Genomic DNA, 22,560 nt, shown 5'->3' with positions numbered 1-22,560 from the left:
TGATGGCCAGAAGTAATGGAAACCTTTTACTCTCTTAGCAGGCAAACCAGAAAGACTGGAACATAAAAACCAGCATTACTTTGAACCATACATTTATTATAAACAATTTAAAGCTTTGATATGTTCACAAAGACATTCATATGTTCAGTATAACAATACACTTTTATCTACATGTACTGAGCTATACATTCATTTCAAGTAAGCTAATGCTTGTCCAGAAGAGGCAGGAAGCTAAAAGTTTTTCCTATACTCAAGACAATATAAATAGAGTTACATTAAATAAAAATAAGCAGAGATTTAAAACTCCAAAAAGCTGGACAAATCAAGTCAGCAGTTTAAGTAACAAACCAACCAAATACTAACAAACCAACAATTAACTGATCCTACTTACAAATGTTATGTGCCAAGTCTGATACTGTATATGATATTCCTCTGTGCCCTAGACCTCCATTGTTGTCCTAAAACTATTAAAACATGTTAATGAGCCACACCGTTGCACTGGGTGACATTGAGTTGAATAGAGGTAAGGCAGACACCATGCACATGCATGGGAACACGTTTCTGTTTACAGAGCTTCATTAGCTTGTGCACAAACTATTGACTTTGTACTACATTGTACATTGTAAATAACTTAAGGATAAAATCAAGAGGTCATGATATGTAGTCTGTAAACTGTAAATCAACAGTCATATTCTTTAATATGTCTCTGTAGCAGCCTTAACTTGCTGGTTTGTCTAGTTCTCCACAATATTTTGAAACCTGACTGCAGAGATTTGCTCCCATTCATCCACAAGAGCATTAGTGAGGTCCAGTGTTGATGTTAGGCTCATAGTCAGCTTTCAAGTTAATGCCAAAGGTGTTGGACCGGGTAGAGATCAGGGCTCTGAGCAGGCCAGTCAAGTTCTTCCACACCAAAGTGGGAAAACCTTTTACTTTGTGGACCTGGTTTTGTGCAAGGGGGTATGTTCAAACAGGACACGGTCTTCACTAAACTGTGGCCACAAAGTTGGAAGCACACTATTGTCTAAAAATGTGATTGATGCTGCTTCATGCATTTTAACACTCAGCATTATCATTCTGTGAGCTCATGTGGCCTCCTGCTAATAACAGCACTTAGAGTTGACAGGGTCAAATCTAAAGTAGCAGAGAAGAAATTGTGACAAACTGAGTCATTGGAAAGATGGCACTCTTGTTAAAAAGTCACCAATTCTACTGCAAATCTTTGTCAAAGGAGACTGCATGGGTGTATGCTTGATTCTATGCACCTGTTAGCTGCAGCAGTGTATAAGGCAGCTGAACCCACTAATTAGAAAGTATGTCAACATATGTTTGGCTATATAGTGTACCTTGGTAAACATGTGATATAGTTGGGCTGAGGGAAAAGAGTGCCAAACTATCTCTATGATAATCAGTTCAAGTTTGTTTCCAAATCTCCATGTTGAAAGTCTGTTTCACAGTAGAAAAAAGTGTGAGAGTCTGAGTTTGTCTTTGTACTGACCATTTAAAGCTGAAAGGTTGGACTTGGCTGTCTCTCCTGTATATGGACATTCATCACACTTTGGCTGGTTTAGTTTAAATCTCCACCAATCAACTAACACAACAAATTACAGTACAATTTGTAAGCAGCAGAAAACTTCTACTTGAATCAATGTTTAATTTTTTTCTGGATGACGGATAGAAAACAAATGACAGACTGCTGACCAGTCTTCAGATTGCTCTTCCAAAACATGGGCTTTGTTGAACCTTTGATTTATGATCCAGAACCATTAATTCTCTTTTTATGCTGCAGTCTGATGCCAAGTTTGATCAGATTGTTCAGTTATTATGCCCAACAGGGCATGACTACAGCCTTGCCAGTAGAGGCATTGTTCCTTTGGCAACACCTTGACATGTCAGTGGAGCTTCTCCCGATTGATTTTCAGCGAGCCAAAAATATTTTACTGTTCTGACCATCATAAATCCTGAATTCATTACACAAACCACAGCACGTTTTTTACAATGTATGCTGTAACCCTACGTCTTAAACCTCTCTCCAAGTTTTGTGCCCTGAACATTGTTTTTTAAAGATTAAAATCTTAAGATTGAAAACAAAAATAAATGTTCAGGTCAAATTGGAAAGTCAAAATGTACAATGAAATGTTGCAAAATTGTTCTGCCTTCTCTAATCACTTATCTGTTTGATCATGTTTAGTATTTCTTCCTCCAGACAGAAAAAGTATAAGCTCTCTGTGTGGACCAAATCTGCTCCATGAACACAGTGAATGTAGATCTGTATTACGATGTTCAGTGTTATAATTTCATTTGGCAGATGCTTTTATCCAAAGTGAGAGAGTTAATACAACACAAGCAAGGGTCAGAAGAGAACAACACGAATAAGTGCCATAAAGCTAAGTTCAAGTCTGATAGGATGTAGGTGCCAACAGGCAGTGCACAGAGGCAACGCATAGATTGCATAGAAACATTTTTTTTTCAGTCAATCAGGTGCAGAGGTGTTTGTGAAAGAGCTGGGTCTGTAGCTTCTTCTTAAAGATCGAGAGGGACTCTGAGGATCAAATGGAGTTTGATAACTCGTTCCACCATTGGGGAACTACAGAAGAGAAGAGTCTTCTAGTGACTTAGGGCCCTGTTGTGGTGATAGTAACAGGTGCCTTTCATTGGCATGATTTCAGGTAGGCTGGATCTGCTTTAGTTGCTGTTTTGTAATGTTTTGTAAGGTTTTGAATTCGATGCAGGCAGCAACTGGGAACCAGTGGAGGGATATGAACAGCAGGGTGATGTGCTGTTTTGGGCTGTTTTGAACGCCGCCACATTCTGGATCATCTGCAAAGGTTTGAACGCGCATGAGCAGGAGACCTGCCAGTAAGGAGTTGCAGCAGTCAATGCATGATATGATGAGAGCCTGTATCAGGAGTTGTGCCGCATGCTCAGACAGGTAAGGACTACTTTTCCCGATGCTGTACTGAGCAAATCCGAGCAATCGAGGCCACATGAACTTTAAAGGTTAGTTGGTCATCAAACATGACACCCAAGTTTCGGGCAGACTTTGTGGGCATGAGTTGGGCTGACTTGAGCTGGATATTGATCTGTTGTTGTATAGAGTGACTGGCTGAGATGACAAGGAGCTCGGTCTTAGATAGGTTAAGCTTAAGGTGCGGTTCTTTCATCCATGCAACGAACGATAGAAACAGAAACAGCCTTGTCCACTGGGATCAAATCCGGGCTCAAACATGTACAAATGTACTTGAGAAGTTTCAAGAAAAAGATGAATGAAAGAGAAAAAGAAGTGAAATCCTACAACTATAGTTGGTTTACGTTGCCTGACAATAAAAACAGAGTGGGCTCAGCAGGAGGGGGGCCTTAAAGAGACAGGAGTTAAAAACAGTCTGTTTCAGACAGAGGCTGAACTGAGGGGTTGCATTGTGAGCCAATATAAGATAAATAATGAGTTTTTTCTAACTGTAAATCATGCAAAAATATTCCAGTAGAGTCCCAGAATATAAATATAGACCTGGAAATGTGCATATGTTCACTTTAAGGCATGGAGGCCACGTGACAGATCCGCACTGCATGCACCACTGAAGACCAGTGATCACTTGAGCGTGAAGGCATCATGGCTTTTGTTGCAGCAAATAACTCGTATTAAATTATCAAAATTGTGCTATATAATTGGTTGTAGTCATACTAGTGGTGTGGCTCAAGGGATGGGAATGTCGGTGGGTCTACCATTTTAGTCCAGACTGAAATATCAACCAACTGTTGGATGTTTTAAGATTAAATTTTCAATTTTCATGTTTCTCAGAGATGTATCCTAATGACTTTGCTGATCCCATGACTTTTTATCTAGCGCCACCATGAAGTTGACCTTTGTGGTTTTAGATGAGCTGTCTCAACAACTATTTGATGGACTGGCATGGTAATTGGTACACACATTCATGTCCACCTCAGGATGAGTTTGGTGATTCTCTGACTTTTCATGTAGCGCTAACATCAAGTCAATATTCAAATTTGTCTAATGAGGATACTAATGATATTCTTAACAATTGAGCTACTTAATAATTGTTAGCATGTCAACACACTAAACTACAATGGTTAGCATGGTAAACATTATATCTACTAAATATCAGCAATGACATTGTGATCATGTTAGCATGTTAGCTGACATTAACTCATTTAACTCAAAGCACCACTTTAAATAAGCTTCTCAGAGCCCTACATGGCTGGAGAATTTTAGCGTTGTTTGAATGTTTTTTTTTTTCATTAACATATAAAAAAATAATTTTAGAGGATAATTTGACCAGACTTATAATTACAAATTCAACACTACAAACAGCTGGGCGCTTTTGATGCGACATCCTGAGCTTTGTTTTTTTGTGTGTGTGTCTTTGTTGTTTGCAAGTGCATTTTATCTACATTTTGTAATTACACAGTGCCAGAAAATGTCTAGTTCTCCCTCTGCAACATAATTATATGTTTGGACTACCAGATAAGCATCTTAACATGGCTATCAGAGAAAGGCTGTTTTATCAGACACTCGCCTCCAGTGAGCGAAAAAAAAAAAAAGAAAAAAAAAGAGAAGATTCACCACCTAATGTAGGGCAGTTCAATTTGAATATTTCATGCTGTATGCCCGAGCATCAAAACCAATCCCATCTCACGTCTAAGCTAACGTGATTAGAGGCGCTACATTATTAATACAATCGGGTGGAAATTATTCCAGAGAGTGTGTATTAGTGATCTCAAGAACAGTTTTCCATCAAATTTTATCTTCACAGTGAAGTGTGATTTCATGGAGGAAGTTGTGGTCATTTCTATCTCTAATTTTAAAGAGAGATGGCTGCCCCTCTTATTGACAGCACACAGCGAAACCCTCAGATTCCTTTTAAGTCGCCTGAAACCTACACATTACTGTGTCAGCGCTTACAGACATCTTCCTCCTCCTCTGTTATTATGGACAATCTGGGGATGGGGAAGGCAAGAGAGACCATCTTATAGAAAAGAAACACTGCAATCTTCTTGTGATCCTATTCCACAATATTTAAGTCTAAAAACATTACTGCAGATATTTTTTTCTTCTGTCTTGTGAGAGTTTATCTTCATATTTTTGTGCTCAAAATCTCTCAAAGTCAGAAATAGAAGACATGCAATACTTAAAAAAAAACAATACAAAACCAAAACCAAAAAGAATGTCGTCCAATCTTGGTAAGACTGAAAAAGAAAGACAAAAAAACAAATACTCAGAACCTGGTTTACTCTGGCTGGATCATAGACTTGTAGAAGAGTACAGCAACCAGGGCAAAACTCCCCCTCAACCGCTGCAGGACGGGAATGGCAGTAACAAATGATGTGCCAGAAAGTGGGGGCTCCCTGCCAGGGCTGAATGCATTAACCATGCTGTTTAGACTCCATAAATAGTCCACTTCTGTCCTCGGGGAAAATACAGAGTTCATCCGGGGACAATATGGAGTTTCACTCGTTTGAATCTGTGACAAAGAGCTCAGGTTTTCTGTAGGGAGTGTACCAAGTCAAATGAAACACTCGCTTTCACAACACACTCCCAGTAAGCAATCTGACTCCAAATAGGGAGTCATATGCAGACAACTGGAGGAAAATGTGGGAAATAAGATTTTGTGGGGTCTAGAACTGAACGTAACCTGTAGTGCTGTGGCTCCCGACCTTGGGGTCAGTTAATCACACGAGAAAGCTGTGGTGTTTTGAGATGATTAACGAGATAGAAAATAAGAAAATAAAACATATTTCTGTCACTCTTGTTTACTTTCTCTGAGTTTTCTCTAATCTTAAGATTATTTATGAAATACTGGATCGTTTCACCTCTTCAGGTCACTAAAAATATTTAAGGGAGCACCGAGTTATCTCAGTTTGGGCTTGGAGACAGTGACAAAATGAAGGTGAGTTTGAAAGATGCAGGTGAGGATCCAGGCAGTGAGGATCTAATGAAGAGATGCTATCAAGTTGCATTATGGGAATGGTAGAATCCAGTGTTTTTGGAGCTTTACCCAACGGTGCTACTATGAGTAATGTCAGGATATCTTGGCCTCTGCTGCTTCGATTTTCTTCTTTAAGTTTGTCTCTTGTGGGTCCCCAAGCTTTATGGTAGCCTAACACTAAAGTGCTAGAAGATCCCTAAACAATGTGAGAAGAAAACAGTTTGGAAGACCTAGTCACATTTCATAGGTTGTCTGTGTATCCAAAGCCTGATTTAACTCATTCTTCTGTGCCACAGACCTTTATTGTTATCCAAAAACTATTAAAAACACATCCATGAGCCATGTTGTTGCACCCAGAAACATGTCCCTTCATTAATATGAACACAGGCACTGTACATACACCGTCCTGCTGCCATAAATACTAACAAGAGCACCAAATCCGCAGCTGAAAACAGTCCCCAACAAATACACCATTAACTATTGTTTGAGAAACATTTCCTAAAAACTACAGAGCCCATCTGTTTTAGATGAAATGACAAAAATGTCTTCAGTAACAACATATCGGCATGTTATCAAGTGCCACAGGCTAGGAAAAGTCCAAAAATGACTGAGACAGACTAAAAAAGGAAAATAGAATATCACCTGCCTTATGCTTTAATTAAAGGCTGGAAATAATGAGATGAGATGTGTCAACCCAATTCACTCTAAACACCAGGTGTTAATTTACCTACATCATCTGTTCTGAGTTGTATCTTGATATCACTTGTCGAAACAGGGCATCAAAGTGTCTCATTAACACTAGAAACTGCTAGAAACTGATCAGACAGGAGTTACATGGGATTACACCAAGCACAGCACAGGTAATGAGATAAAGATTTTAAAAAATATGACACAGACTGCTTGCTGGAGCTTTTGGGGTGGGGAGTTGTAAAGCTTTGGGGCACTGACATCAAAGACCCTGTCACTTTTTGTGCTGGGAATGGCCTGGAGGGCCCTCTGGCTCCAGCTCAGTGGGATTAAAAGATGTGTGATATAGCTGGGAGCCAGACCAGGCTGAGGTGCAAAAAAAAAAAAAAAACTTCTCAGAGAAACAGACAACCAGTAAAAACAGAGGTAGCATGACTCTCTGACAGCCGTTTAGACTCAGCAGATAACTGCGCGTCAAACAGTCTGAAGTGAAATTATTTGCTTCAGTCTCCCAGCTGCTCCAGTGAAGCCGCTCGGTTTAATCAGTACGAGTCTGTGGTTGTGCTGGACATTTCCCAGAGGTGGTTCTACATGGTCGACCTTCCTTTACCCTTTAAAGGAAAATCCGCCCCAAGAGCTTGTTACGCGGTTAGATATCACCCATCTGTGATGTTCGTTGCCTTGAAGGAGCTATTTTAGCAAGTGTTCTAATTCTGATTTTTTTTTTTTTATTGTGTATCCAACTTGAATCACCCCTTTTTGTTACAATCAACTTCTGCTTCACTTAATGATTTTGTTTCAAGAGCAGCAAGACAAGATGTGTTGTATCCAGCTGCAGGTGATACAGTATGTGTGAGTTACACCACCTGCTCCACTTACACGTTTGTTTGCCATTAGGTTTTGAATCCTGGCGCATTGCATATGGTGTGTTTTCTGAGCAATTACGGTTTGAGTTCACAGGCTGGTTTTCCATACAGAAACTTACTGTGTTGCATTTGCTATGACATCACACTGCTGAACAACAACGATTTCATAAATGTTTTTCGCCAGATTAGAAGATGCTCTGATGTTTCGTTCTGGAGTTGAATTTTCAACTTGGAAATTTCCAACCTCCAACTTGTATGGATCACACCATATGTTCAACAGCTAGTTGTTAACTTCTGTCTGCTGTTTGGTGCTAGGTCAGGTAGCATACAGTTGGTTTTTCGGAGCCTTTTCCCTGAAAACACTGGCCTGCTGCAAACACGATTGATGAGAGCAGAACCAGAACGATAAACCAGCGGGACATAAAACCAAAATAATGAGCTGAAAGACCCTGAAATCACTGTGGACCTGAGAGAAGCTGCAGTGGGTTTGTCACTATGAATAACCCCTGTCACAATACACATAGTCATGTTATTCAGCTAATATAAAATAGTGTAACTTTAAAGGTACATTTCTGTTGCATGATTTGGTATTTTGAAGCAGTGCAGGATTTGAAAAAATCTGTGTGTCTGATGCTTCAGACTAGAAGGACAGACACTACTTGATGACCTTTTAACCCAAAAAAGTACACATCGATGTCTGCTTGTTGTCGGTGCTTTGTGTCCGGGGGTGACACAGTGCTGTTTGGCAGCACATGAATCATCTCTGCTTTGTGACAGACCGTTTTCAACGAAGACATTTTGACACGTCATTGCAGAAAAGGTGCAGGTATAATTAATAACATTAATTATGGCTGCGTTCAATTAATGCTGCCAGTAATAGGGCCTGACGGCTCACTTGCATGGCTTCATGGGACAATCAATGGAACTGAGCCATCGTTAATGTTTTTAGTTCCATCTGATTTCCCAGCGATGATATGTCAAAGTATCTGCTCTGAAAGATTTCTACCGGCCACCATTATTGTTGGTGCTGTTACTTTTTTGAACGGTGGTGGAAGATTTCCAGAACTCAAAACGGTTCTTGACCCAGTATAAATGTGCTGAAATGAAAATTACAGGAAGAGTTGAGGGTTAAAGGTTAAATCTAATGTTTTTGATCCATTAAATTATACATGTATTCATGTATATAAATGAAAAATAAGCCTTCTGTGTCTCTAAACTGATCATACTTTAAAATAGTCCTGTGTTTACAGACACTTCTAATGTTAACTCATCTTTAAAGGCCCTGATAACCTATTATCTCAACGTACTATGAGCAATTCTTCAACATCAAATTCAAGGTCATTTTCTCACTCAACCACACATGAATGCAAACATATAGTTGAACGAAAAGTCGTCTCTGCAGGGTCCAGCGCAAGTCAAACATACATATGAGCAATAAAGGACACAAACAAATACAGAGCTCTGTGTCCTTGAGTAGTAAATTAAAACATGGACGGTTTAAAAGTGGAAGAAAACATTTTCTGCAAAAGTTTTTGTTAATTAAATTTCCATCTGTGCTCCTCTGAGGGTTTTTTTTAATCCATCAGAATTTAGCAATATTTAAGATTTGGTGTTGTTTTACAGATGTTGTCAGACAGCATCAAATTTGGTCAAATCACATCAAACATTTGTTTTTGAGTCTTAAACTCTAAAAAAATAATAGACGGGTAATTTATTGTTCATTTAGTCACAAATATTTAATGTTATAGACAAATATTTAACATTTGGAACCAAGTTTTTAGGGGCTTTAACTCTTTAAAAACATCAGAAAACACTAAAAGGGTAGATTTTGTTGTTGTCTAATGTCCAGCTGTGCCAACATTAAGGATAAATGCTACTGTTTTCTTGCACGCATCTCTGATAACGCATCACGGCAGTGTCTGTACAGCAAGGGAGTTACTACACTCACCAGCCACTTCATTAGCTACACATGTGCAATCTAATGTAATCCAATACAACAGCTCTGCCATACTACTACTTTTATGAAGCTTATACATTTTCAAGGTGATAATCAGGTGATAATTCTACTTTATATTTATTATCGAGGTCATAGTATGCGGTGCTGATAGCTTCTCCATCAAAGGAAGCTTGTTGTTCTGACTCCATCTCACTCGTGCAAAGACTGGCTGAGTGCGGCCACAGAGCCTTGTTGACTAAACTGCAGTTTTGTCTGGCTGAGGAGACATACTTGAGACATGTTCTTAAGAATGGACATTGCCTCCTTTCATCAGAGAGAGTGAAACATTTGCCTCCTTTTCACCTCCTCTCAAGACTAAGAAAGAGATGCTCTCGTTTTTTGGGGATGGCAAACTACTGCAGACACTGGATTTATGAGTATGCTGTTACGTTTTGTGGGCAACCATAGTCCAATCAGCTCTTCCAACTGTGCTATGCACTGAGGGAATGTGCAAAGCTTTCCATGAATTGAAACATGCACTCTCCATAACCCCAGCCTTGGGCCTGCTGGATTATCTTCAGCCGTTTCACCTACATGTACATGACAGGGATGGCTATGCTACAGGCATCCTGATACAGAAACATGGGTCTCATTACTGGTCTGTTTCGTACTACGGTCTGTAGTCCTTGGCATGCCAGGTTGCCTTAGATCAGTGGCTGCAGTTGCCACCATAAATGAGAAATCTTCTCCCTTTGTACAAGGTCGGAAATGTGTGGTGCATGTTCCTCATTCAGTGTTGCAGATATTGAACATCTCTGCTACTCAGCGTGATGACAGCATGTCGCTTGGGATTCGAGGCAATAACTCTTTTCCATTTCCCACATATCTTTGAAACACTCACCTCCTTCAGTCCGTTTATTTTGATTGATCATCATACTCACCGACACATACTGTATTTGATTTATGTGACTTTATTTTAGCTTTGAACGGCCTATTCTCAGAGTCAGGTAAATTGGGTGGATTGAGATGTTGTTGCAGTTTCATTTCTATGGTGTTTTATTGAAAACTCATTTTCCTCTGTTTTAAGTTGGGAGAATTAAGAAAATACCTTTATATCTAGTAAGATTTGTGTGGATCGGTGTTAACATGTCTAAGAGTTAAAGATTTCAGATTCTCTGGTTGATTCAGTACATTATTAATTCTTAATTGCTGTATGATTCATATTAATCTTTGTATACTTTGATTCACATGATGTTTGATTAAGGCAGGTAGATGTTACTCCAACTCTGAAGGATATCATGGTAGGTAATTATTGTTGATCTTTTGATCAACAAGAGGGGAAGTGTGAAGGAATTTTCCATATATCAGTATGTCAGCCAGCTGTCGTCTCTGTGGTCCGGCTGTACCTCTCCTCAGGATTATTCTCATGGGAACCAGCAATAAAGGAAACAATCTTATGGTAAGGTTTCTGTATGTCTTGACTTGAGCCAAGGCTGTCTGGTAAACAAATCCTGAGCGTTGTGGAGAGCTCTCCTTCAGACTTTTGGGCAGCATTCACTGTCAAGATTGCACACTTAAGATTGTAACCCGAGTGTCTCCTTAATCGATGAAGAGTCAATAAATTCTTTTGCTTAAGATATCCAAGGTTACTGGTATTTCTGAATTAACCAGCTCAAGATTTCCATAACATATGAGTTCCAATAATAAAATATCTCAAATTGAATCTTCTGCCAGTGAAAACAGAAAAATTTTACAATATTTGAGTAAATTAATTCATTTCATATTCATCTATTCTAGTTTTTTTTTACGGTCATGGAAGGATATTTGCCTTTTTTAGTGTATAAATGTTGTTTTTCTCTAAATTCACAGAACAGATTTCAATATAGAGGAGAGGTGAGGATGCAAACAATCAAGTGTGAATGTGGAATCGAAGGGGGAAACACCAGAGCAAAACAAAGATGGTGACAGGAGGACAGAAATAGATCAGGAGAACTGGCAGAGGACTTCCACTGTCAGTTACAGACCAGTTTGCTTCAAACCTTCAGTCAAAAATACAGCGGTGAAGAGAATAATAATTGAAGCTACTTTGCGCTGTCACCCTGCCAGTATTTCTTTCTGTAAGACCTTTGATATCGTCGACTGATATAGCTGGTATCTCCCAATTCTACACTGTTTACTGCAGATGAAAAGAAATATACACACAACAGAAATTAATGAGGTGCTTGAGAAAAAAAAATGCAAAGAAACATTCTGCGTTTTCAGCAGGTCTGACAAAGAAACAAGAAGGAAACCCTGCGTGTTTAATATGGACACAAACTGATTTACCGACATACTGATGGAAACCTTTTTTTCCCCTTTATTTCTCTTGTTTAGATACTAAGATTCATTGTGGCTATGTGGGCAACAAGCAGCAAGGCTGCATAAACTGTAAACCAGACCCAAGATGCTGTTTTAATTTGACAAACGAGGTCAACAACGGTGGAAAGCTCCTCGTGCATTCAAACTGTTTTATATAAAAGGAGAAAAGTGAGTCTACGTGCAAACAATTCAGCCTGAATAAGAGGATTTACATTCACTTCTTTTTCTATGTAAAGAGCTATACAATCTGTTTTACTCACAGCCTTAAAAGAGCATGTTCACAATTTTTTAAGTCTGTCTTAAAACAATGTTCATACTGGCTAATAAAAGATCCCATTCAAATGTGTTTTCAGTGTAAGTAATGGGAGCCAAAATCAAAAGTGTGTCATTTAGTGCAAAAATGCATTTAAAAGTTTCTCTGAGGTTTATATGAGGCTTCAGCAGTCTGAGTTAGTCATATCAAGTGGATATCTGCCACATTTTAGCATCAAATTCTCTCTTTGTGTTTCCCTGTTGAGCTGTGGTGGAGGTATAGTAACAAAAAGAGGGACTTTGGCAATAAAAAGACTGTAACATTGAAAGATATCTACTTGATTTGACTCATTCTGATGACTCAAGCTTCATATTAGCTTCAGATAAACTTTTAAATACATTTTTGCACAGAAGGTCGACCGTGGATTTTGACCTCCATCACTTCCATTATAAGTGCATTATGAAGGGATCTTCTAATGAACAGGAGGGATGATTACAGCAAGGAAAAATTGTTTCAATATTCATTTGGGCTCCTGACTGTTGTTGTAAGACAGACTTGGAAAATTGTCAACCCGTCCTTTAACAGCTACTACAAACTAGGGCTGCAGTGTTTTTTTATTAGTAGCAATTATCTATCTCTAATTAATTAATTACTTGATTATTTTCTGGACTAATCGTCTGGTCCATAAAAGGTCACCAAACTGACACAACAAATGCACATCAAATTTACATATTCAAATGACTTGTTTTGTCTGATTAACAGCACTAAAACCAACGATATTTACTTTAATACCATCACAGCACAGAGGACGATGAAATCCAGCAAACATTCACATTTGAGAAGCTGGAACTTGAGGCAGCACAGATCTAAGTGTAAAATATGCTTTAACATTTTTCTTGTTATAATGAGAAATATATTCATTTTAACGTGACAACTTTCTCATTAAAAAGGTGAAAATGTACTTCATTATTACCAAATAACCTTCTACACTGTAAAAAAAAAACAGTAAAAGGTCTGGCAGCAAAAGTTACCAGACACTTACTGTCAACAGTAAAAACCCTTTAGTTATTCTACAGAGATTTATTTTAAAAAAAACTGATATCTTACCATTTACCATGTTTGGCAACTTTTGCTGCCAGACTTTTTACCATTTCTTTACTATTTTTTTTTTTTTTTTTACATTTTTTCTTTACATTAAATTTAAAGTTTTGCTGTAAAAAACAGAAAGTTGCCTTAATTTTACATTCAGTAATAGGATGTGTATTTTTTTGTATTTTTACATAGAATTCAATGTAATTTAACTTTCTAGACCATTAAGTAATTAAATAATCCTGTTAAAAAAAAACTATAATATTCCATTATATTAATTTGCAGATTACAGATTTTATTTTATGATGAATATTTTTAATAAAAATAATTTACTGTGTTTTTATGGTATTTATACTTAATGTAGAAAAACTAAAAAAAAAACTAAAATAATACAGTAAATTTCTGTGAAATACCTTTTTTTTATTTTTACAGTGTAGGCTGCTTATTAAGAAGAATAACCGGTAAATTACTTATGCTTAGACTTGATCACTTCATTGAAACTTCACATGCGTCATTTTCAGTAGCAGCAACACTGCTGTTTCTGAGATACAGATACAGTCTAATATTTCCAACACATTTCTCATTATAACAAGTATTTATTCTCATTATAACATGAAAAAGCACTTGTTTTAACATGAATAAATATTTGTTATAAAAAGCTGTCATTATAATGAGAAAAATGATCTAGTTATATCAAGTAAACTCTTTGAAAAACAAGAATAACTTTTCATTGTAGTTTCTCATTATGTTGAGAAACTGAGCACATTATGATTTCTGTAATGGAGGCAGCAATACACTCCCGTAGCGACTGGTCAATTTCAGGCATTTTTGCTTAGAAACTGACTTTGATTAATCAATTATCAAAACAGTTGACTGTAATAATAATAATAATAATAATAATTGTCTGTAAATCACTGGATGATTTCAGCTCCATTACAAACAAAAGCTGGACTGTGAGGACAATAAATCTGAACAAGGAGACAAACTGAGACACAGGTGTTAACAGTACTAAAGCAAAGTTTATTAGAATAAACAAAGAAAACATCACAAAGACAAAATAGCTATAAATCTATCATCTTCCTCATTTTGTTTCTCATACAGCGTGTTTACTCCAGACTTCAATAATAAACTTGAAAAGTGTAAATCACTCAGATTTAAACGGGGGTTGTGTGGAGGATCTGCTAACTTTCAACTTGCCTGAAGCTGTCACAAATATTCCAAAGAAAGTTTTTGGTGAGGAAAATCTCGTGTTTTTCCTATTTATAGTCACACATTATTCCACACGGACGCAGTCACACATGCGCGCACGCACACACACACACACACACGCACACACACACACACACACAGACCAATGTCTTTACTTTGGTCTTTATGTTGTCCAAACAGGATGCTACGCACTTCGCCTAGAGACTCTTGTCTAAATGAAGAGTGCTTCACTCAGCGTGCAGCGTCTTCAATGTCTCAACGGTTGACAAATCATTAAAGTCTGAAGGACGAACATGCACACACTGTTTATTTATAATTATTTACAAATCTGCAAAACCCAAACCGTTCCCTTCCAACGTCACTCTTCCTCCTCAGGACCTTCCTCTCTTGTCAGCAGGGCTAGTGGATCCTCGTCAGCTCCTCGACTATCTTAATGACCTCGTCCACTGTGGCTTCACGCTTCATGCCGCTGCCGTCATCGATCTGGAATCGAACAACACCAAACTGTGAGCCTCCGCTACTGAGACGAGCCTCCGAGCTGCCAGTTACATCAGATTAACAAATAAACAGGAGAAAGGAGACACTAAAGCGTTTTATTCTATCATATTTTTTTATTGTTTTATTTATTGTTTTGCTTTTTTGAGGCTGCTGTTTTGAGGTGAGATTATCTTATAAACTCCTGGGAATTTTTTATCTTCCCTGCAGAGATTATTGATTATATCTTTTGCTGTTTTTTTAAAAAAAATGACTGCATTTTATCTGTGTTAAAAAAAAAAAAAAATCACTTTTCTTCTTTATCTCAACATTAAATAAATGTACCAGTCTAAAAACCAAACTATCATCTAGTTGGTTTTTCTCTTTTTCTGTTGAACACTTGAATTTTTTCAGTAGCATTTAGGGTTTAAATGGAGACTTTTCAGCAACGATTAATGACGCTAATGTGAAAACGTCAAACATCTGATGGTTCCAGATTCTCAAATGTGAGATTCTGCTGCTTTTCTTTGTTTTAACATTATGGTAAATTTAATATCTTTGGGTTTCAGACTTTTTATTGGACAAAACAAGACTTTGATGACATCACGTCAGGCTCTAGAAAACTGTGATGGGTAATGTTTTCTGATGGTTTGTGGACCAATTTTTAAGAGTAATCATTAGTTGCAGCTCTACTTTTCAGACGTTAAAGGACAGATTCACAACTTTTGAAAAACTGGTCAAATCAAGTAGATATCTTTCAACGTTACAGTCTTTTTAGTGCCAAAGTCCCTCTTTTTGTTACTATACTTCCATCGCAGCTCAAGAGGGAAACACAAAGAGGGAACTTGATGCTAAAAAGACTTCATATGACTAACTCAGACTGCTGAAGCCTCATATTAGCTTCACATAAACTTTTTAATACATTTTTGCACTAAATGACTGTGTGGACACACTGTGGATTTTGTCCTCCATCACTTACATTGAAAGCACATTTTTTTCTTTTAACAGCCAGTATGAACAGAAGAAAAACCTCGACTGTTGGAAGGTGAGCGATTGATGCAGCAACATATTTTATTTTTAAAGCAATGTTCTTGGCTTTATACGTAAGTTTTCTGGTGAAGAAGTCATCCAAATATTTTGGACTTTCTTTATCAGCTGGTCTTAGCCTTCATTTAAAGTGTGATATTTATTGCAATTACAGAAAAGCAAAACAAAATATGCTTGTTATTTGTTTATCTGCCAAAAGTGATTTTGCCACCTGTTCAGCCATGAAAGTGATTCCCAGTTCCCACTCAAGGAACAAAGGAGCAGCTAATAAAAATTCTTCAGCAGATGTTTCTGTTGGAACTCACAGATCACTGTTACTAAACTAACTTTTATATTTTATTTTAGATTCGTGACCATTACAAGACAACCTGCCAATGAGATACAGTAGCTGTTCAGTATAGATGCACAGAAAAAGAAAGTCACATTTCATCGGGTTTGAACATACAGCGTGTGAGCGTGAGCTCCTACCTGTAGAGTACTGACGACCTCCTGCATCTTGGCTCGGCCGAGATCCAGGAAGCTCTCGATCAGATCTCCGTCGATGAATCCCGTGGCCTGCTCCGTCTTTCTCTCCGTGTGGAAGGACCTCCAGGTGCGGCGGAGTCAAGGAAAAATCAATACAAGGCCGAGGATTACACTTACAGTAACACGTTTTACCTCCGGCAGAGTCGACATATATTCAGTATGTGAAGGAACGCTGGGATTACTAATATTCAGAGGACCAGAGAGTCAGTCAAGAAGTACTGAGACTCCACCTGCAAGGAGCTGCAGCTAAACAACATCAGTGAGCGAAGCATGAAGGATTTTATCAGTTGTTTCTGCAGCGTTCACTACGTTCAATTCAAGACTTTTTTATTTTTGACCTTTTTATCACAGTGTTTTAAATCTCTTCTTAAGACCTACTTTTTCTCAAAGGCATTTTAGTGACGCTTCCTTGTGTTGATTGGTTCGTCTTTGTTTTTATTCTTTCAATTATGTATGTATCATATGCTTTTGTCATGGTAATAACACCTGAAAACCAATTACGTAAACTAATTTATTGATATTTATGTCACTTTTTTCTTGTCAGATATATACATCAATAATTCCTGGTGATGTAATTATTCAAGTAACAGGACCTGGACCCTAATAAAGACCCTAGCCAGTTACTAAATAATTAGTAATGTCAACTGACTATAGTTTTGGCTAAAATTGACACATGCTAACTATGAGCTGATGAGCTTCCTCTCTGCTGTAGCTGCAATAACAGTGATGCTACTGGTCTGATGGTGCCGATTGAAACTCCAGATAAAAAGTTTGAGCTTCCTGCAGCACAATCAACTGTCACACCATCTCAATTGTTGCTAACAGATGTCTTAGCTCTCATGACAGCTGGCAACCGCAAGAAAAAAAAAAAAAGCTGTAACTAATGTTGATGTCTACAGCAGGCAAAGAAAAATATTTAATTTACTTCTGTAAATGAAATTTAAGACTTTTTTAACACCTTTGCAGGACTTTTTAAGACTTTTCAAGACCTACGGGAAATCATTTTAATATAGGATTTTATAATATATCTGGGCTGTCAGTGTAATCACTCAATCTCATGACATTCTCAGTTTAACATGTGTGTTTTTACATAAAATAGCCGTTAAAATGATGCAGAACCAGCAACAAGCTTCAATAAAAACATATTTTTTTCATTTGCATGATAAGCATCTACTAAATCATATCAAGATAATACTGCACAGCAGCCATATACATATAATGTCATGCATAAGACGTCTATTACATTCCTCTGAAAGCTGATTTCAGCAACTACTTTTTTCACTTTTACTCTCTGGCTTTCGCCGCCTACGACAAAACCGAACCTGTCATCGCGGCTCGTCCCTGCCGTTGTGACAGATGGTGAGAGAATGTATGAATATAAGAAGGATATAAGTTGTGTTCGATCTTGCCCACGCTCTTGATGACCTTGTTGAGGCGGTTCTGCAGGTCCAGGAGGAGGCTGTACCAGCCCTCGGACAGGGAGGTCACCAAGCCTAACGCACACACACACAAAAACACGCATGTCAGTCACGTAAACATTTTTTTTTTAAAAAGAATAATTTAAAGACAGATTTTTGCCACAGTGTAGCCCGTGAATCACATGGTAAATACCTTTCCTCCACAAGTTTTTCATAAAAGAAGTGAAAAAACGCTTTATGATAAATAAGTTAAAAGATCATTACCGTGACGATATCCTCCTAATGCAAGTTTAATGCTCGTATGCAAAGACTACTGTATGTCGGGAGTAAAGTAGCATAACATCAATACTTCAATAATTCAAGAGCTGTCCAGAATGTTTCATTGTGAGAGCGATTTCCTGCTGAATCTCACAGTGACAGTCGCAGGGCTTTGAGGGAGTAGCAGGCTTTCCTCCCCGTGCGAGTTCTGTGACAGCGAGTGTATTATTCTGAGACCCGGGGGAAAATGATCTGCATTGAAATTGACAGACCAAAAAAAAAACAAAAAAAAAAAAACAGGCAAACATGTGAACAAAGAGTTATATTGATTTGTCATGCGGAGTGTGTTTTCCCGCCGCATACAGAGTTGTGAAAGTGTTAGAGCATCAAAACAAACTTCCAGGAGTCGTTTGGAGGACGGTAGACAGTGTAAACTAAGCATTTATCTCGCTATCGACTGATCTGCTGATTATTTTCCCATTTCACAGATTTAATCTACGTAGTAGAGTGGAGAAATATGCCTGTCACAAATAAATTAACGTTCGAATAACTTGTTTTTGTCTGACCTACAGTCTAAAACCCCGGAGAGATGAAACGCAGAGAGAAGATCCTCACGTTTGAGAGGCTGGAACAAACAAATGTTTGGTGTTTCTGATGATTTTTCTTGAGAGTAGTGATCAGCACCTCACTACAACCCTTTGGTGTGTTACTTTTCCTTTATACTGATTGATATTCTGTCTGTCCATCATTCTTTTTTAGCCAAAAACTGCTATAACTGTCACAAAAAAAGCCATAACTGACCACATGATGAGTCCGTTTCTCTCCATCATCAGTTGGAACTACCACGTGTTTAATTAGTTTTCTGTATAAATATGCAAACAATAGTTCTAACATCCAATCAGAGGCTTCATCAGGATGGATTAAAGACTATTATAAAATATAAGACCGACTAAAAAGTCTTAAGGACAAAATGTACCAGCCTTGAGTTTAGATAAAGTAATTTTACATTTGATGACATTTTCTCCGACACCGTTTACTCACCTGTAATATCAGTGCAATCTTTCTGTCAAACAATTTCTGGATTTTCAAAAACAAAACCAAAACAAGTTTATTACAGTTTGCCCCCCCCTCCTCCTCCTCCTCCTCCTCCTCGGTTGTTTGGGTAGAATAATCATTTTGGTCTGCAGCCTCTCTTCCCCAGAAACATCTACTATATCAAACCATCTCTGGAGGAGCGATAACACCAGCAGGGGAATTTTTCTTCATTACATACGGCAGCCCGCTTTCGGTTTACAGGTTATTGCGGTAAGAGTTTTGACTGGAATCCACAATGGCGGCTTTTATTTTCTGTTAAACTTTCCTCAGAGACGTTTTAAAAAGGATCGCAAGGAGGTGTTGAGGTGAAATAATATGCAGTGTGCCGGCGTTATCGGAGCACATGGGGTAAATTACTGCCGTGTCCAAATGATGTGCGCTCCCTGTTTTTCATCTCTCCCGTCATTACTGCCGGGCTGAAAATGACTGGTTTAAATCTGAGTAATGAGGTGTAAAACTATGATTTCTCTCCCATTCTTCTGCCTATCTGAAAGGGAAACATTAGTTCTGAATAAATGATTTTGACAGAAGTTTGTGAACTCCCTAATTGGTCCGAGGTCTCCTTCCTGCAGTCAGCTGATTATCGGATGTACTGGAAATGAGACATGTCTGCACAATCCAACGGTCTTTAAACTGGCAACTGGTGGTTCACTTCATGATTGATTTGTTTGTCAGTAAACAATATAGAAAATCCTCTTAATGCTGCTCGTAGATTCAAACTTAATGCTTTCTGCATTTGCTGAATTAATGTATTTATTACCAAATGAGTGAAAACTAAGGCTGCAACTAACGACTATTTTCATGATCGATTAAACTGTTGATTATTTTCTCGATTAAACTGATAGTTGTTTGGTCCATAAAACGTCAGAAAATGGTGAAAAATGTCAGTCACTGTTTCCCACAGCCTAAGGTGACGTCCTCATAGGTCTTGTTTTGTCCACAACTCAAAAGATATTCAGTTTACTGACATAGAAGACTATTACTTATCAATTAATCGTTGCAGCTTTAGTGAAAACTGTTTGACTGGGAATGCTCGAATGGATTTTCTGCTGTTGTTGTGGCTATTTTCTACCAGAGGCAAAAAAAAAGAATAAAACTGTTGACAGTGAGGTCTGCGGGTTGTTCAGAGCGACGGGGACACTGTTTCTGGAAAGACATGCCGCTGTTAAGCTTTCATAAAATGTAATTTTCAGTGCTGTGAGAAACTCAAACCAAATTCTGTTCACCTTCATTGAATCAAAGCAGTGGCAGAAGTCACAGCAGTGGCGAGCTCAAAAAAATAAATAAATCCACAGCCGGTCTGTATGGCTGGATATGTTTTCCCATGCACCCTCTAAAAAAAAAAAACCCATTTCAAAACAGCAGTGTTTTTTTGTTGTTTATTTACCTACAAACTTTTATTTAAAAGTGGACAAAAAGCAGTATGATTTTGCCGACAGCAACGTCTATTTGTGTGTGTAAATGCTTGTGTGCAGCTGTCCGTGCGCTTACCAATCATGCCGTTAACGGTGCCGAAGAGCACGGAGCCCTGGGTGGGCGTGGAGCTCTCGCCCAGGTTCTGCAGGACCAGTGAGCCGTGGCAGAAGACGTTGACAAACTCCCCGAGGTGGAAGACCCCCACCTCCTGCAGATGCTGCCGCTCCTCGTCCGTGGTGGCCGCACTGACCGCGGGGAGGGACGATGGGACGGAGAAAGAACATTAAGAGGTAGAGAAGTGGAGAAAGGGAGCGGATGGAAAGAGGAGAGAGCAAATGAAAGACAAAGAGGTAATAAATTGTTTGGCGTGTGATTGATCGATTAAGCGAAAGGAAAAAAAAAAAAAAAGGGGGCAGAGATTTCAGAGGCGTCGGAAAAGGTCAGAGAATGATAGAGATGTAATGGATGAAAGGGGTGAGGAACAGTGGATGGAGCAACAGGAAGAGAGATGTGATACAAAAATAAAGGTCAAAAGCATTGAGTGGTCTGAGCTGATGTATTAGATTGATAACAAGGGGTGGCATAAATGAAACATGCTCACTTTCAGACCACATCTTTCTTCCTTTTCCTCGAAATCAACAGTTGTCAAATGCAGCCGAGCGGCTAAAAGCTCAGTGACATAGTGGTTGGATGACTCATAATTTCCAATAAAAAAAAATATGCGAGGACAATGTGCTGTTGCACTGTGCTGACATCACTCTCTAAAAAGTTGATTTCAATGGATAAATATTGGAGAAACTTTCTGTCAGTTTGACTATAGATGAGCAGCTCAGGAGACCATAATGAAAGTGTGCAAAAAAAAACAAAACATCTCAGTGCATCGTTAAAATAGTAAGCTTGAATTTAACATCGTATTCATACGTTGTATTCACGGTTTGCACGAGTAGAAGGAAAAGCGGAGGCGCAGCTTCTCACCTGTCTTTCTGGCAGACAAACAGGTTGAAGGCATTTTCCGCCCCGAGGAAGTTGTCATCATCCAGGATTTCCACAGCGCTCATCCAATTAGGATTGAAGTCACGCGCGATCTGACCGAAAAACACATGGGATACTTTTGTTCAGACAGTAAACAACACAAGAGAAGTTGATCCGAAAACCAGGGCGGTCCTTATCTCTGAGTAAATACTGCATTATCTATGAGCAAAGAAGTGCTGAGTCCAAACAAGTGTAGAAATCCAAACACAGTCGATATATGTCTGAACAAGTACAAGGGCGGCAGACTTTCTTGAATGCCCTTGAAGGCGCTCTCTCTCTCACCAACACACACAGAGCAAGGCAGAAAAACCAAAATCGCCTAACAGCATCCGTGCAGGATAACTTCACCACAGGTGCTGTGATCAGAGCCTGTGATGTAAACTCAGCCAAGGAAAATATTGTAGAGAAAGAAACATCACTCTGTGTTATTATGATCTTTGAAAAGACAGAGTGGACTCTAATGATCTCGCTAACTACCTCATATAATTTTAAGAGAAGAAGGTCGTAGACTAAATGCCTGATAGTTATCAGAATCTGCCAGTTAAAGGAATATTTAAACTCCAAATGCCAAATATGCTTATTTGCTCTCTTGCCAAGTGTCAGATGAGAATATTGATACGGCTCTCATGTCTAAGGGTGCTATCAATCTTCTCATCTAACTCTTGGCAAAAAAAAAAAAAAGCCAATAAAGTACTTCCCCCAAAAATGTTGATGTATTCTTTTTAAACTTTTAGATATTTCTTATCATATAAATAATGAATTATTTTAAATAAATGATGACGTTCAAATAAACTGACTTTTTGGTTTCTCCTGCTAAATGATCCAAAGCTGAGAAGGCTGAACAGACCTTAAAGGGGAACATATCACGCACATTTCCAGGGTTATATTTTTTTATCTTGGGGCTCTGCTAGAATATCTTTGAATGATTTACAGTTTAAAAAAAATCCTTATT

The 22,560-nt window shown here is 38.3% G+C and overlaps 1 protein-coding gene across 1 annotated transcript in view; it reads right to left on the bottom strand.

The window, feature by feature from the left end:
- Positions 1-14,133: 14,133 nt before the first annotated feature.
- The window catches only part of ddb1 (damage-specific DNA binding protein 1), a 48,593-nt gene continuing 40,166 nt past the window's right edge, over positions 14,134-22,560 (bottom strand). The window contains exons 23-27 of the mRNA XM_067578408.1: positions 21,552-21,661; positions 20,652-20,821; positions 17,780-17,882; positions 16,333-16,456; positions 14,134-14,826 (exon numbers count right to left, since the gene is read on the bottom strand). Coding sequence (XP_067434509.1) covers positions 14,743-14,826; positions 16,333-16,456; positions 17,780-17,882; positions 20,652-20,821; positions 21,552-21,661 — 591 coding nt within the window. The 3' untranslated portion in view covers positions 14,134-14,742. The remainder of the gene's footprint in view (positions 14,827-16,332; positions 16,457-17,779; positions 17,883-20,651; positions 20,822-21,551; positions 21,662-22,560) is intronic.

This window comes from Thunnus thynnus, chromosome 1 (assembly GCF_963924715.1).
Source record: "Thunnus thynnus chromosome 1, fThuThy2.1, whole genome shotgun sequence".
NCBI lineage: Eukaryota > Metazoa > Chordata > Actinopteri > Scombriformes > Scombridae > Thunnus > Thunnus thynnus.
The sequence above is the reverse complement of the archived record's forward strand: the minus strand, read 5'-3'. Positions and strand labels throughout refer to the sequence as shown.